A 16,766-nucleotide genomic window follows, 5' to 3' on the forward strand; every position below is an offset into this window, starting at 1 on the left:
ATTTCATAAGGTTTCTGTAAGGCTTAAGTGAGATAGAAGCCAATAGCACAGTGCCTTGTAGTTAGAAAGTATATTTATTCTCCCATACAATGTTCTCCTCCCATCATCTCTTTGAGTAAGCAGTTCATATGAAATAGTGGAGCTATCAGTGTACATAAAATGGCATCATTCTAGTATTACCATTCCACCAACTATTTATGTAAAAGTTATACCTGAATTTGTTTCAACACATTTATTGAGTGCCTCATATCTAGTTCTGGCACCCTCATCAACTTTTTAAAATATGCTTTTAATTGAAGTATGATACATTAAGAGTTTTTCTTTTACATGAAGGAAAAATTTTGCTGTAATAAGATTATTAGACTTTTCATTTTTTATTTTGAAAAATTTTCAATCTTTAGAATAGAAGCAAAAACAGTATATTGAACTCCAATATATCATGACTACAGTACAATTAGCATATTTAGGAAATTTAACATTAGTACATACTAGTATATAATTTGACACTCAATTTTGCCTTTCCCGCAATAATGTCTTTCTAGCATTTTTTCCTTATCATATCAGTTCTCCGATCTAGATTGTTCTTCAAAATTTTTTTTAGCTTCATGACATTGATATTTTTTGAAGCCAATTGTTTTGTAGACTGTCCCTCAACTTGAGTCTGTTTCCTCATTTTATTTAGATTATTCATTTTTTTGGCAGGAATACTATGTAAGAGGTACTCTTTAAAAGATGGTATGTCCTTTTCATTGCATTAATTAAGAGGTATCTGATGCCAGTTTATTCCTTTATTAGTGGTGTTAACTTAGACACTTCCTAATGGTGGTGTCTTCCAGGTTTATTTCCTCTAAGGTTATCATTTTCCTCTTTGTTGTTAATAATAATCTGTGGGGCGATACATTGAGATGATGTAAATATCCTTTTTTCCAATAAATTTTGATCCAGTGGTTTTTGCATCCTTTATGATGGTTGTTGAGTCAGATATTACTATGATAGTAGCAAATGGTAGCTTATTAATGTTTTAAAAATAACTCCTAAAGGTTTCAGTTTTAGTGTTCCTAAGAGAGCTTTCTTTATCTAATAGTGATAATTACAGAATATTTTGTGGTTTTCTGCTTATATCATGGCTTTAATTGTTTTAATCCTTTTTAGGTTCATGTACTGGACAGACTGGGGAGAAGTGCCAAAGATAGAACGTGCTGGAATGGATGGTTCAAGTCGCTTCATTATAATAAACACTGAAATTTACTGGCCAAATGGACTAACTTTGGATTATGAGGAACGGAAGCTTTATTGGGCAGATGCAAAACTTAATTTCATCCACAAATCAAATCTGGATGGAACAAATCGGTAAGATCGCTTTAAAAAGCTTTATTTTTAAACTTTAAGAAAACTCTATAATGGTGTGATGTATTACAGTATAAAGCCTAGTTTTATTAAGAAATTAGTGTATTTTTGGTTTAGTGTCTGTCAAAGGGGAAGGAGAATAGTTTTAGTTTGCTCTTTAAAGGAGTAATTTTACTTCTCATCCATCTTGGCAGCAGTTAGCATTTATGGACTGTATTTTCCTTTTCCTTACTCTCAGCTAACTTAGTTTTTCCGTGGTTCTCAACCAGCGATAGTGCCTTTATTCCCTCCCAGAGTATTTAGAAATGAGTGGGGAATTTTGGTTGACCCAAAGACAGAGTGCTACTAGCATTTTAGTTCCTGCCAAACATCCTGCAATATGCTGGACATCCAATACAACAAAAAGCTCTTCCATTCAAAGTTACAAGTAAATCCCGTAAGTACTGCTCATGTACCTTGTTTGATAAATCTCTAGACTAGGAAAGGGTTTGTCCAGCTTTTTCTATAAAGGCCCAGATAGGAAATATTCTCAGCTTTTTGGGCCATATGATCTCTGATTCAGCTATTCACCTCTGCTATAGTAGTTTGAAAGCAGATATAGCTATTAATAATACATAAGGGAATGGGCATGGCTGTGCTACATTAAACCTTTATTTATAAAACAAATAGTGAGCCAAAGAGTGGTTTGTTCACTCCTGGATTAGGAGAAAACCTACTGCATGTGCCATACATCCCAATATTCAAGGAAGACAAAGTCTGTAATACATAAACATGGAATTTCTTCTCAAATTATGTTAAGAGTTTTAAAGACACTTTGTATTTGCATTCTTGTGTTTGAATAATGATTTGGGTTTTTGGTAGTCTTAATCTAAGACCTCACAGATGAAAGTGTTAGGTAGTTGAAGGATTTTTCAAAGTATACATATTTGTAAATTCTCTGAACTATGAATAAGGAGCACTTAGAGGTATTGAAAGCCAGGAGAAGTTTGAAGAATTTAATTAAAATAAACATTTTGTAATCAGGGAGTTCGAGTATTTTTTGCCTTGTTTTAAAAAAGTGAAATGACTTATAAGATGGTTTAAAAATAGTTAAAAAATAAATGTCAAAAAGTAAGTATATGGGAAAAGTAAAAAAACTCTAGAGCTGGCAAAAAAAAAGAAAGCATATGAAGAATATAACATATAATTGCTGAGTTTGAATTTCAAATCTCACTTTGAGAGGGCTTCTAGGAAGGTGGATGTGGGCATGCCATAGTTTTTTGAGTAAAACTAACAGAAACTAGTACCAAATACAAAAACATATGGATAAAATTAACATTAAAACTAACCTCAGGCATTTGAAAATACAAGCAGATAAGGGCAAACAACCAACAGCAACAAGACTTCCATCGTATCCCTGCTTATGCAGGAGTAAGCAGAGAGAGTTAACAGGACTCATAGGACTTGAAAGCAAGGGAATGCCAAAATAGCCTCAACTATTTGCTGGACAATGTGGTGAGCTATTTTAAGAGCAGCAGCTGAAATAGGAGGGTGAGAGGTTGCTCACTCCGATATTAAGCCAGTGCAATATGTCCATGGTAAAGACAGAAGGAGCTAGAACTGTCTACCCTCAATGACCTCTCAAAATGGAACTCTTGAAGTGGACCTGCCAGAGTTCTTAATCTAGGACAAGGCGCCACACTGAGTTAAACAAAATTGAATAGGATGATAGAATCAAAATTGAGCTGTATAGGACAATAGAATTGAGAGGAACAAGAGGGGAAGGAAAGAGAAGCTTCAGATAATGATGGAAAGGAGAATAGCTAGGAGATCTCAGCTAGTTCTGCCGTATCTTTCAACATTATATGAAAGCAACAGAGAGGAATTCTATGATGTTAGAAAAACTACCTTGATCACCACTTTCTTTTAAAAGTTCAGGAACACTAATTTATATAGACATCAGAAACAGAAAAGTATCATGGTAAAATCCCAGTTAGGGTTATTATAAAGGAAAAAGGAATGAGGAAAAGATAATGTCTTTATATACAAAGCACCCCAGAAAAACATGACCATAGAACAGACCAATCCTGTATTTTAAAATGAGCCAAGTCATTTAGAAACCAATATCAACTATAAAAGAGCAGTATAAAATGAGATAGAAAAATTCAGAAAAGGAATGATAGGAATACAAGAGCAAATAAACCAAAATTGCCTTTAAATAGAGGTTGAAAGGGAGGAAAAATTTAAAGACCAAAAAGAAATTCAGAAAGAAAAGGATTTGAGAGAAAGTGATGTGTTGGAAGATAGGCAAAGAAGAAACAATATACAGATAATAAGACTCTTAGGAAGAAAAAGCAAGGGAATAGAACAAATATGAAAAACTATAATTTAGGAGAAGTTTCTTACAAGAAGACTTGAAACTATATACTGAAAGAAAATACTGTGTACCTGAGATTATAACCCAGAGCAAACAACACAAGACATATTCTAATAAAATTATAGTGTGTTAAAGAAAGAAAAATTCCCTGGGCTTCTAAGAAGAAAGAATAAATGACTTAAAAAGGAAAAAAAATTGGATTAGCACCCAAACTTTCTAACAGCAACACTTTGTCAGAAAAAAAGAGAGAAATATTTTTAAGATATTCAAAGGAATAAGACATGATGCAAGCATTTTGTATCCAGCAAAACTGACTTTCTCATATAAAGCCATGGACAAACTATTATCAACATTCTAGAAATCACAGATTATTTTTTCCCCTGAGTCCTTCCTAAAAAGGTACTTTAGTGACTGAGCTTTAGACAATTAAAATGATGAGTAAGCCATTAAAATAAGTCATGGTGATGAGCATTAAACATATATGAAGATAAAAGAGGATTAAAATTGGGAAGAGTATAATATGTAATGGCTATATGTTTAGATAATGTACAACTATAAAAGGCAGGAGTGAGAATAGTGGGAATATACAGAAATTTTGTCAAATTCTTCATAGTAACTACATTGGGATAATGGTGTTAATATTGTTATCCTAAGACTGTTTATATTATTGCATCAATTAAGTGAATAATAATGGGATATATTAAATATTAATTCTGTTGTCCCTATATATGCTAGATTCTTAATGTGGAAGAAAGGAAATACAGATGCAGTACTGTGGAGGTCAAGTGAAAGAAACTGTGATAATTCTAAGTTTTAATTGAAAGTAATAGTATATGCTTATCAAGAATTTCATCTTACAAAAATATATATACACAAATACTTTTTAAAAATACAATCACCAAAGAGAATTGGGAAAAAATGACCAGTTGAGTGTCAGTTGAACTTTTACAGTGCTGTGTGCAATGAACTTCTGTAGCAACCAGATTGTGGTCTTGGGAAAACCATCCCACCTTAAAAGAAACGAAACTTTTCTAGTGAAATGGCTTATTCAAGGTATTGAGCAGGAAATGTACATTATGTCATACCAGATAGCAAGGAAGCTATTAAAGATTACTTAGAGTGAATTCAGAAAGACTGGAGAGATAACTTGAGAACTCTCACTGGCCAAGGATTAAAAGAAACCTATTAAGTATATTTAAATCCTTGAGTTCATGATTGTTTTTTCTTTAAAGAATTGTTTATTTTTAGAGAATGATAGGAAACAATTCATTACCTTTAACATTGGTAAATAAAAGAAAGAATCAAGCAATTTATCATACATTTCCTATATGAATATACCGCTGGCTAACAAAATAGTACATATGGAAGAGCTGTTTCAACTAATAAATGAAAAAGGAATAATAGAATTAGAGTATCACCATTTTATAACTTCCAATGAAGTAATGGATCTAGGGTGTGAGCATCAATGGCTGCTAACATCACAAGAAGAAAAAGAAGAGACATTATTCATTTTCTAATGGAAGAACACATCATCACTTATCATCTTGCTCAAGGGATCAATTCACCATGGGTCTGATTGAGACTCTGTATCAGCTGGCCATTTGTAGGAAATACAGAGAACTGAGAAATACATTGAACTGCAATATGCATACACATATGCATCAGCAAATCTGGACATATATGTGAATATCCCAAACCCTTCAACAGATAGACTATAAGGAAAAGAGAGACATGAAGAGGGAACATCTAGATTGAGATTTAAAAGACATAGCAAATGAAAATAAATGAGTGGTTAAGACTGAAGTGTTTTTCTATGGATATACACTTACAACAAATCAATACAACTATATAAAGAAAGGCAAGGAAGTAACTACTACAAAGTCGAAATAATTGTTACTTTTGTGGAGAGAGAGGGATTGGGACAGGGTTCATGAAGAGCCTTCTGAGGTGATTGGCAAGTTTTCTTTCTTGATCTGGGTAAATTCACGATTACAGTAGTGTTTCCTTTATAGTAACTAATTAAACTGTACTTTTTTTTCTTGTACTTTTCTCTCTATCTGCTTTATTTTATTATAAACAAATTAAAAATAGTCTTTACACTTCTCAGCAGCTAGGGTAAAATGAGTTAGTGGCATACATTATTGGAAAGGTTGAAACCCTGAGTTCTTTAATTAAGCTCTGTAATTTCCACAATGAACCTCAAAGATTCATCATATTAAATTAGAGAAGAAAATTTTCACATTGAGTTAGTAAGGGAATGTAATGATCGTTGTCAGCTTTTTGTGTGTGTGTGTGAATTTCACATGACTTTCCCATGGTGGTCTTTATTTAAAATTAGGAGCATAAGTGACTAAGCTAATGTTATTCAAGATAGTAATCTTCTGGAACTTAAAATAAGGGAATGCAGGGAAGGAAAAGCTATATATCTCTTAAGTTGTCTTCTTTTAAACATTACTTTTCCAATTTTTGCTTTTGGTAACAGCAAGTAGCAGAGCACAGACCTAGTACTTATCAGGTATTCAGTAAATGTGTTTTGGAGAGTATTATTTATTATAGAATAATAATTGTGTGCTAGATCTTCCAGTGATAGTGGATCTGTGTTTAAACTTTTACACTTTGAATTCCCTTTGAGATCAACACCAGTGAATTTGCCAAAACCCACACAGTTTAAGGATGCAGTCTAGTCTTGGAAGAGGTAAGCTAATTGAGCACTAGTTGACCTTTGGAAGCAATATCCATAACCTCAGACCTATTGTGTATTCCAGAGAAATCTAACAGGAAAGTGAAAAAGAGTATTACCGTTCAGTTCTGGGGGAAGTTATATAATAGCTGGTTCCAAGTCTTTTTTTCTTGTCTGAAAAACTCAAAACAGCTCTGTAATTTCTACAGTGAACCTCAGAGATTCATTGCTGCCTGATTTCCTTAACAAAAGAAATGACAGGTCATAGCCATTTGGGGAAAATTTATAGTGTGTACTTAATGATTCTATATCTGTATATTTCATTTTAAACACTTTGTATACAGGCTATGGAAAATAGTTCAAGGATATCAATAGTTTGTTTTGGACAGAGGTAACTCAAGGTTCTCATTTACATTTCATAACATGAATTAATAATACCTCCCGAACATGATCCCTGCAGAAAGTACGTTACTTTTAAGGCTCTTATGTGCTGTGATAAAAGGTAGAGTTCCTTCCTCTCTGGTTGCAAATGGGGGAAGACTGCAATATTTATTTTTAAAAATTATCAATATGTTTTTAAGATGGCAGTTCTCCTGAAACCAGTCTATAGAGTCAACATAGTCTTAATGAAAATCCCAAAAGCTTTTACTTGTTTTTTTTTTTTTAAGAAAATGGCAGATTTAATCTAAAATTTATATGGGAATGCCAAGGACTTACTAGAATAACTCAAATTGATTTAAAAAAAATTTTTTTAAATGTATGAGGACTTTATCTGACTTCAAGACTTACTTTGAAGCTACAGTAATCAAAACAATGAGGTACTGAGTCTAAAGATAGCTAGAGATCAGTGGCACAGAAGAGAATTCAGGAATGTGTGTATGTACATACAGTTGACTTTAATAAGGTGTCAAGGGTGTGAATGTGCGTTTTTAACCTGGTTTAACAAACACTGAAGAAAAATAAACTTCAAAAATGGGGTAAAAAAGGCCCTCTATGGAAAATTTTAATTCCTAATTACTAGAGTCAGGTTTTACAGTTATTAAAGACCACTTTGTCAGTGTAGTTCAGCAACAGAAGAAAATGTGAGGGAATTGTGGGAGGCAAGTCTGGAGAGATAGGCAGGAGCCTAGATCATGCAGGGCCTAGTCTTCTAAAATAAGGCATTTGAATTTTCTCCTGAAAGATATTAGGAGTTATTGGAGGTTTTGAAGAAGCAAATTGACATGGCTGGATTTGTCTTTTAGAAATAGCATTTTGGTAGTTGTGTAGAAGGTGCTTTGGAGAGAGTTCATACTAACTGTTTCACTTCTGTCAGTCTTCTAGTGAGTCATCATTGTCCTCTTAAACAATAAACTCTTCATTGTGACTTAAATTATCTAATTCCTTTGCTTCACTGTAGACAAATGTTCTCCCTGCTTCTGGCCTTTTATACTATGCCCCAATCCTAATAAACCACTGTGGCTCTATGAAACGAATCTCTCTGTATATAGCCCACAGCTTTAATAACCACTAGCCTCCTGATAACTCAATAAATCTCCATCTCCAACTGAGAGTGCTCTGCTGAGCAGCAGGCTTATATATCAAAAGCTCTCCAGACTTGATCACCAGAATTTTCTGTTAGCAACTCATATACATGTCCAACTCATATACATGTCCAACTCATACACATGTCCAACTCATACACATGTCCAAAGGTGAACTCAACCTCATTCTCTTCCTACATTAAAAAAAGAAGAAAACAAAAAAATGAGAGAGGAAAAATATTCTGTCCTCCTTTCCTGAATTTCTTATCTCAGTACATGGCACTTCCATATAAACAACCACTCATAGCAGACACTAAGGAGAAATTTTACACCACTAGAGACTTAGGGAAAGATAACCATACCAGAAACCTTGAAGAACTTCTGCGTGGTTCTAGATTGAAGGATGTCCCAATTTGACTGAACTATAGCATGAACAGCCCATTCTTGTTTGCCTAAAACTCCCCTGTTTTAAAACTGAAAGTCCCAAATTCCAGGAAAACCTGGGATAGTTGGTCAGTCATTGAATTTGTGAAGAATCTGCTTTCAAAAGAAGCAAGTTGAAGAGATTTCTCCAAATGAGCAATGTCAACCAAAATTTAGGGATGATGACTGAAAGTGATAGTGACAAGGAGGAGGTGAATTAGGGTGAAAAGTGGGTCTCATCATGTGGATTTTGTTAGCATCTCTGGCATTGAAGTAAACACACATCATGGCAACTGTACCTGCCATGGTTACGTATGGTAGGCTTTGAGGAATACAGTAGTACCTGAGAATAAGCAGAGTTACTCTATCAGCAGACTTCTTAGTGATCCCATAAGTATGTATAAGAAACTCAGGAATATGCTGCTACTATCACTAGCTTCTGATCCCACTTTTACTGCCTAGTGTGGCTTCACTTCCAATTTAAAGTGAGGGTGTAATAAATTGAAAATTTATTCCCCTTCTTCCTTCATCTGAAGCTGAAAACTTGAACCAGGAGTTTGTAGGCTGTGACTGAATTGATCTGAACTTCCAAAAAATGCAGACTGCCCTCTGGAACATACGCAGATAGAAAACTAAATAACAGGGCATGTGAGAAGATACTACAGTTCAAATGAATTATGCACATTGGGGAAACAGAGCAGATGTCCTATAATTCCTGCAAGGTGTAGGAGAAAAAAATTTTTTTTCAAAACTCAAGAGGGTAAGACGATGAAAACAGAGCAGGTAGTATGATAAAAGAACACATTTAAGATCCATAAACACAATGATAATAAAGACCATGTATGTTTAATTTAAAACATAGTTTAAGCAGTAATGACCAGATTGACTGCTACTGGAAAAATCAAATCAGTGAAATGGAAAATAAACTTGAGAAATTCTAAAACAGCTTGGAGAAGCAGGGATGAAGCCAGTGAAAGAAAAGATTTGAGACATGAAGTTAGATCCAAAGAGTTGCTGATGTGTTACAGCAATAGTAAGAAATTATTACTAGATATGGAAGGAGTCAAAATATACCATTTACTTTGCTCTTCATAAAAAAAGTTACTTGAAAAATTCCAATGTAACTATTTTGGAGCTCTGGAGTCTACTGAAGGCTTGCAAATTCCAGTGAAAGGTTTAGACTATAAATTGCAATGCATTTCAGTCAGTGTCACCTCTTAGCATGGTAGCAGCTACTCATCAACACTCCAGCCCTGTGGCAGGCAGCTCTGTGCACATGGAGTATTTCACATACAACTTGAGGTACCCAGGGTGGGCCAAAGAGGACTATGTTCTCCAAATGTCAAGGATCTGTGCTGTAAAGCCCCTCCTCCTGCTGAAGTAACTTTTAGGAGATTTTTCCCTTCACTTTTCTCTTTTTACCCTTTAGGAAGCCAGATACTAAAGACTGGAGCATTCAAAAACAACTATACATATGGGGAAAATAAGAAAGTGACCTTACATGCCCAGGGAGAGGCACAGATTCAGAAATGACCTGAGAAGACCTTAAATTTATACTTTAGTTCTGATCCTTGGCACAGAGACAGCCTACAACAATAATAATAATAAAAAAAGCCAAAAAACAGGAACACAAAGAAAACAAAAATAGCAAAACCCGAGGAAGAGAGATGATCTGATTTTAAGAATTATCACATTATTTGATTCAAACGTATGGGTTTCAACAAAAAATTCACAAGGTATACAGAGAAGCAGGGAAATTTGGTCCATTCAACAGAGAAAATCAACAGAAACTGTCCCTGAAAAAGACCTGGTAACAGACCTATCAGACAGAGACTTTCAAACAGTGTCAGAAAGATGCTCTAAAAACTGTGGGAACATGTGGAGAAAGTTCAGAAAATGATATATGAACAAAATGAAAATATCAACAAAGAGATAGACAACCTAACCAAAAAGAAATTTTGGAGCTGAACAGTACAGTAACTAAAATGAAAAATTCACTAGATATATTTAAGGGTAGATATGACCAGGCAGAAGAAAGAGAATCATCAAACTTCAGGATAGGACAATGGGAAGTATCTCAAGAACAGAAAGAAAAAAGACTGAAGAAAAGTGAACACAGCCTAGTGGACCTGTGTGACATCATCAGGTGACCTGTATACACATTGTGAGAGTATCAGAAGGAGAAAAGAGAAAGAAAGGGGCAGAGAGATTATTTGAAGAAGTAATGACTGAAAACTTTTCAGATGTGGTGAAAGACATGAATACAAAGATCCAAGAACCTCACTCAACTTCAAGTTAAGAGGAACTGAGAGAGACCCACACCAAGACAAAGTAGACAGAAAAAAGACAGAAAATCTTAAAAGCAGCAAAGAGAGAAGTGGACTCATTACATCCAAGCAAGGGAGCCTCAATTATGTTTTTTTTTAATTTTGAGACAGAGTCTCACTTTGTTGCCCAGGCTAGAGTGAGTGCCATGGCATCAGCCTAGCTCACAGCAACCTCAAACTCCTGGACCCAAGCAATCCTGCTGCCTCAGCCTCCCGAGTAGCTGGGACTACAGGCATGTGCCACCATGCCGGGCTAATTTTTCCTATATATATTAGTTGGCCAATTAATTTCTTTCTATTTATAGGAGAGATGGGGTCTCGCTCTTGCTCAGGCTGGTTTCTAACTCCTGACCTTGAGCAATCTGCCCGCCTCGGCCTCCCAGAGTGCTAGGATTACAGGCGTGAGCCACTGCGCCCAGCCCGAATTATGTTTTGATTATTTATCATCAGAAACTTTGGAGGCCAGAAGGCCATGATGGGCTGATAAAATCAAAGTGCTAAAAGTGAAGGAGAAATCAAGACATTCCCAGATAAACAAAAGTTGAGGAGTCTTTTGAAACAAATTAATCATTTTTCTGTGGGCAAATGAACCATTGTTAAGGTGCAACAAGGCCCTGCTGTGTGTACTCTCATTGAAGAAACTCAGTAATTAGTAAATGTTCTTTATTCTTGCTTTAGCACAGCCCTCTTTATCATTTTTTGTTCTGACTCAACTCTTTTCTTTCTGTCCTGATAAGAGCTCTGATTTAGTACAAATCAATTTTACTAAATTATTTATTCTAAGTCTTACAGTTTAGTGTGTTTCCTCTTATGCCTTAACTATTCAAAAAACAGAAACCCATTTTTTTCCATTCTTTGATAATTGAGAAGTGCTTGTATTTGTATATATGTACACATGTATATAATGTATACAGGTATAATTTTGGTTCCTGATTTTTACATCGAACATATATGTATTCATTTTGTAATCAGGAGAAAAAGAATTACTTTGGGAAAAATCTCTAAATACTAGATTTTGCTGAAATGGTTTAAGTCCATTTATGCTTTATTCTTGCTTCTATTGCAGATCCTTACTAACTTGTGTCTGTCCTGCCTGTAGTCTTTCTGAACATAGTGTAGCTCAGCCTTCCCTCACTTGAGGCTCAGTTACATGTTTAAGGCACTATTCAAGTCTTTTGTCCCTTTGTATATATATATATATTTGTCTTATTGAATTGTAAATAAGAGTTTTCTATGTATTCTAGATACAAATTCTTCACTGGATATATGATTTAGGAATATTTTGGTCAGTTTGTTGCTTGTGTTTTCATTTTCTTGATGGTGTCTTTTGAAACACAAAAGTTTTTTATTTTGATTAAATTCAGTTTATCAATTTTTTCTTTTGTTAAAAGTGCTTTTGGTGTCCTCAGAAATTTTTGCCTAAACCAAAGTGATAAACATTTGCTCCTCTGTTTTCTTCTAAGAGTTTTATTATTTTAACACTTAAATTTAGATTTATGATCCATTTTGATTTAATTTTTATGTGTAATGATTCTTACACTCTGTTGTTAAATTTATCCCTAAATATTTTATCTTTTTTTTTTTTTTTTTTTTTTTGAGACAGAGTCTCGCTTTGTTGTCCAGGCTAGAGTGAGTGCCGTGGCGTCAGCCTAGCTCACAGCAACCTCAAACTCCTGGGCTCGAGTGATCCTTCTGCCTCAGCCTCCCGAGTAGCTGGGATTACAGGCATGCGCCACCATGCCCGGCTAATTTTTTTTATATATATATCAGTTGGCCAATTAATTTCTTTCTATTTATAGTAGAGACGGGGTCTCGCTCTTGCTCAGGCTGGTTTTGAACTCCTGACCTTGAGCAAGCCGCCCGCCTCGGCCTCCCAAGAGCTAGGATTACAGGCGTGAGCCACAGCGCCCGGCCTTATTTTATCATTTTTGATGGTGCTGTGACTGAAGTCTATCTTTCTAACCTGGGAATTTGTATTCTATAAATTTCCTCCTGATTGCTGCTTTGGCAGCATCCCATACATTTTTATATTTTGTATCTTCATTTTTTTTTTAGCTCAAAATGTCTTAAAAATTGTCTTGTGATTTCTTCTTTGAACCATTGTTTATTTAGAAGATATTGAGGAAGAATTTGAAAAATCAGAATTTAGAAAAGAATTTGATTTCCTGATTTTTTTCTGATGTTGATTTCTTAGTGAATTCCATTGTGGTCAAAGAGTATACTTTGTATGATTTCAGCCTTTTAAAATTAATTGTCTGGCCAGGCGCGGTGGCTCAAGCCTGTAATCCTAGCACTCTGGGAGGCAGAGGCGGGCAAATTGCTCAAGGTCAGGAGTTAGAAACCAGCCTGAGCAATAGCGAGACCCTGTCTCTCCTATAAATAGAAAGAAATTAATTGGCCAACTAATATATATAGGAAAAATTAGCCCGGCATGGTGGCACATGCCTGTAGTCCCAGCTACTTGGGAGGCTGAGGCAGCAGGATTGCTTGGGTCCAGGAGTTTGAGGTTGCTGTGAGCCAGGCTGATGCCATGGCACTCACTCTAGCCTGGGCAACAAAGTGAGACTCTGTCTCCAAAAAAAAAAAAAAAAAAAATTGTCACTTAGCATGTGGTCTATCCTGGAGAAAGTTCTACTCATACTTGAGAAGTATTCTCAAGTATTCTCTTGTGTGTGTGTGGGGGGGGTGTTCAATAGATTCTAGGTTAAGTTGGTTGATAATGTTCAAATTTTCTACATGGTTGGTGATTTTCTTTATGATGATAAGATGTTGAGTTCTCCAAGTGTTATTTTGAACTATTTTTCCTTCAGTTCTGTCAGGTTTTGCTTCGTTTGTTTAGAGGCTATCTTTTTATTTGCCTGTATGTTTCTTAATTATCATATCTTCCTGATGCTATTACTCTTTCTCATAAAATGTGCTTCTATATCTCTAGTAATGTTTTTTGATTTAAAATCTATTTTGTCTGATAGAGCTGTTCCAGCTCTCTTACGTTTACTATTTCCTATAAACTTTTATTTTCAACCTATTTGTATCTTTAAATCTACTGTATTATAAAATGTATCTTTTGCACACAGCATATATTAATGGTTGGATTTTGTTTATTCCATTTAACAACCTTTGCCTTTTGCTTAGAGTGTTTATTTACATTTAATGTCATTAATGATATGGTTGGGCTTACATCTGACATTTTGGTGTTTTTTTCTTTTTATATCTTATGTCATTTTTGTTCCTTTGTCCTTCTTTTGTATTAAGTAGATATTTTCTAGTGTATCATTTTAATTCCTTTCTGGATATTTTTAAACTATTAGTATATTTTTGAGATTTTAAAAAAATGATTATTTTAGGAATTGCAACATATGTTTTGTTAAAATCTACTTCAAGATAATAGTAAATTCTTAATTCTTGTCCAGTACAGAAATTTTATTCTAGTATAGCTCCATTCCCTCTCCCATCCTTTGAAATATTATTGTCATTTATATTACATTTCTGTTATAACTAATACAATGTTATAATTATTTCTTTGTACAATGTTCTGTGTTATCAAAAGGTTAAAAGAATAAAAAGGAAAAACATTATTTATATAGTGTTTTTTTTTTTAATTTCGGCATATTATGGGAGTACAGATTTTAAGGTTTCAATAAATGCCCATTTCCCCCCTCCCCCCACAAGTCTGAGTCTCCAGCATGACCATCCCCCAGATGGTGCACATCTCATTCATTATATATGTATATACACGACCCCTCCCTCCTGCCCAATACCCTATTACTGTAGTACCTATGTGTCCACTTAGGTGCTGCTCAGTCAATACCAATTTGCTGGTGAGTATATGTGGTGCTTGTTTTTCCATTCTTGGGAAACTTCACTTAATAGTATGGGTTCCAGCTCTAACCAGGAAAATATAAGATGTGCTATATCACCGTTGTTTCTTAGAGCTGAATAGTACTCCATGGTATACATATACTACATTTTATTAATCCATTCTTGGATTGATGGGCACTTCGGCTGTTTCCACAGCCTTGCAATTATGAATTGTGCTGCTATAAACATTCGAGTGCAGGTGTCTTTTTTGTAGAGTGTCATTGGATCTTTTGGGTAGATGCCCAGCAATGGGATTGCTGGATCAAATGGTAGATTCACTTGTATCGCTTTAAGGTATCTCCATATTGCTTTCCACAGAGGTTGAACTAGTTTGCAGTCCCACCAGCAGTGTAGGAGTGTTCCTCTCTCTCCGCATCCACGCCAGCATTTATTGTTTGGAGACTTTTTGATAAAGGCCATTCTCACTGGAGTTAAAGGGATATCTCACTGAGGTTTTGATTCGCATTTCCCTGCTGATTAGAGATGTTGAGCATTTTTTTCATATGTTTGTTGGCCATTCTTCTGTCTTCTTTAGAAAAATTTCTGTTCAAGTCCTTTGCCCACTTTTTAATAGGGTTATTTGATTGTTCCTTGCTGATTTTCGTGAGTTCTAAGTATATTCTAGTTATTAGTCCCTTATCGGATGCATAGGATGCAAAAATTTTCTCCCATTCTGTAGGTTGTCTGTTTACTTTCATGACTATTTCTTTGGCTGTGCAGAAGCTTTGTAGTTTGATCATGTCCCATTTACTTATTTTTGTTGCTGCTGTGATTGCCTTTGGGGACTTCTTCATAAACTCTTTGCCCAGGCCGATGTCTAGGAGAGTGTTTCCAACTTTTTCCTCTAGAATTCTAATAGTTTCATACCTTAGGTTTAAGTCTGTTATCCAGCGTAAGTTGGTTTTTGTGAGAGGTGAAAGGTGTGGGTCCTGTTTTAGCCTTCTACAGGTGGCTATCCAGTTTTCCCAGCACCATTTATTAAAAAGGGATTCTTTTCCCCAGCGTATGTTTTTGTCTGCTTTGTCAAAGATTAGATGGCTATATGAGGATGGTTTTATATCAGGATTCTCACATCTGTTCCACTGGTCAATATTCCTATTTTTGTGCCAATACCATATTGATTTAATTACTACAGCTTTGTAGTATAGTTTGATATCTGGCATATTAATGCCTCCCATTTTGTTTTTGTTGCCTAGAATTGCTCTTGATATTCAGGGTCTTCTTTGGTTCCATACGAAGCGTAAAATTATTTTTTTCTATATCTGTGAAGAATACTGATGAGATTTTAATAGGTATTGCATTGAATCTGTAGATCAGTTTGGGTAGTATAGACATTTTAATGATATTGAGTCTGCCGATCCACGAGCATGGTATGGATTTCCATCTGTTTACATCCTCTGCTATTTCCTTCCTCAGTGTTTCATAGTTCTCCCTGTAGAGGTCTTTTACGTCCTTGGTTAAGTATATTCCTAGGTACTTTAATTTCTTTGTTGCTATTGTGAAGGGAATTGAGTCTTTGATTTGGTTCTCAATTAGATTGTTGTTGGCGTATATGAATGCCTCTGATTTCTGTGTATTGATTTTGTATCCTGAGACTTTACTAAATTCATTGATCAGTTCCAGGAGTTTCTTGGTTGAATCTTTGGGGTTTTCTAGATACAATATCATATCATCAGCAAACAGTGAAAGTTTGATGTCTTCTGCCCCTATTTGGATACCTTTGATTCCATTTTCCTGTCTGATTGCTGTAGCCAGGACTTCCAGCACTATGTTGAACAGAAGTGGAGATAGTGGGCAGCCTTGTCTGGTTCCAGTTCTACGTGGGAATGCTTTCAATTTTTCCCCATTCAGTATGATGTTGGCTATGGGTCTGTCATATATGGCTTGTATCATTTTTAGGTATGTCTCTTCTATGCCTATTTTCTTAAGTGTTTGTATCATGAAAGGGTGTTGAATTTTGTCAAAAGCTTTTTCTGCATCTATTGAAAGAATCATGTGGTCTTTGTTTTTGCTTCTGTTTATGTGGTGAATTGCATTTATAGATTTACGTATGTTGAACCATCCCTGCATCCCTGGGATGAAGCCCACTTGGTCTGATGGATTATTGTTTGGATAAGCGTCTGGATTCGGTTAGCTAAGATTTTGTTGCAAATTTTTGCATCTATATTCATTAGGGATATTGGTCTGTAGTTTTTTTGTTGTTGTGTTGCATCCTTTCCTGGTTTTGGTATCAGAGTAATATTCGCTTCTTA

General features: G+C 35.1%; 1 protein-coding gene across 1 annotated transcript in view; it reads left to right on the forward strand.

The window, feature by feature from the left end:
* The window catches only part of LRP6 (LDL receptor related protein 6), a 188,566-nt gene that overhangs the window by 83,668 nt on the left and 88,132 nt on the right, over positions 1-16,766 (forward strand). Inside the window, exon 3 of the mRNA XM_020287629.2 lies at positions 1,153-1,350. Coding sequence (XP_020143218.1) covers positions 1,153-1,350 — 198 coding nt within the window. The remainder of the gene's footprint in view (positions 1-1,152; positions 1,351-16,766) is intronic.

Source organism: Microcebus murinus, chromosome 10 (assembly GCF_040939455.1).
Source record: "Microcebus murinus isolate Inina chromosome 10, M.murinus_Inina_mat1.0, whole genome shotgun sequence".
Taxonomy (NCBI): domain Eukaryota; kingdom Metazoa; phylum Chordata; class Mammalia; order Primates; family Cheirogaleidae; genus Microcebus; species Microcebus murinus.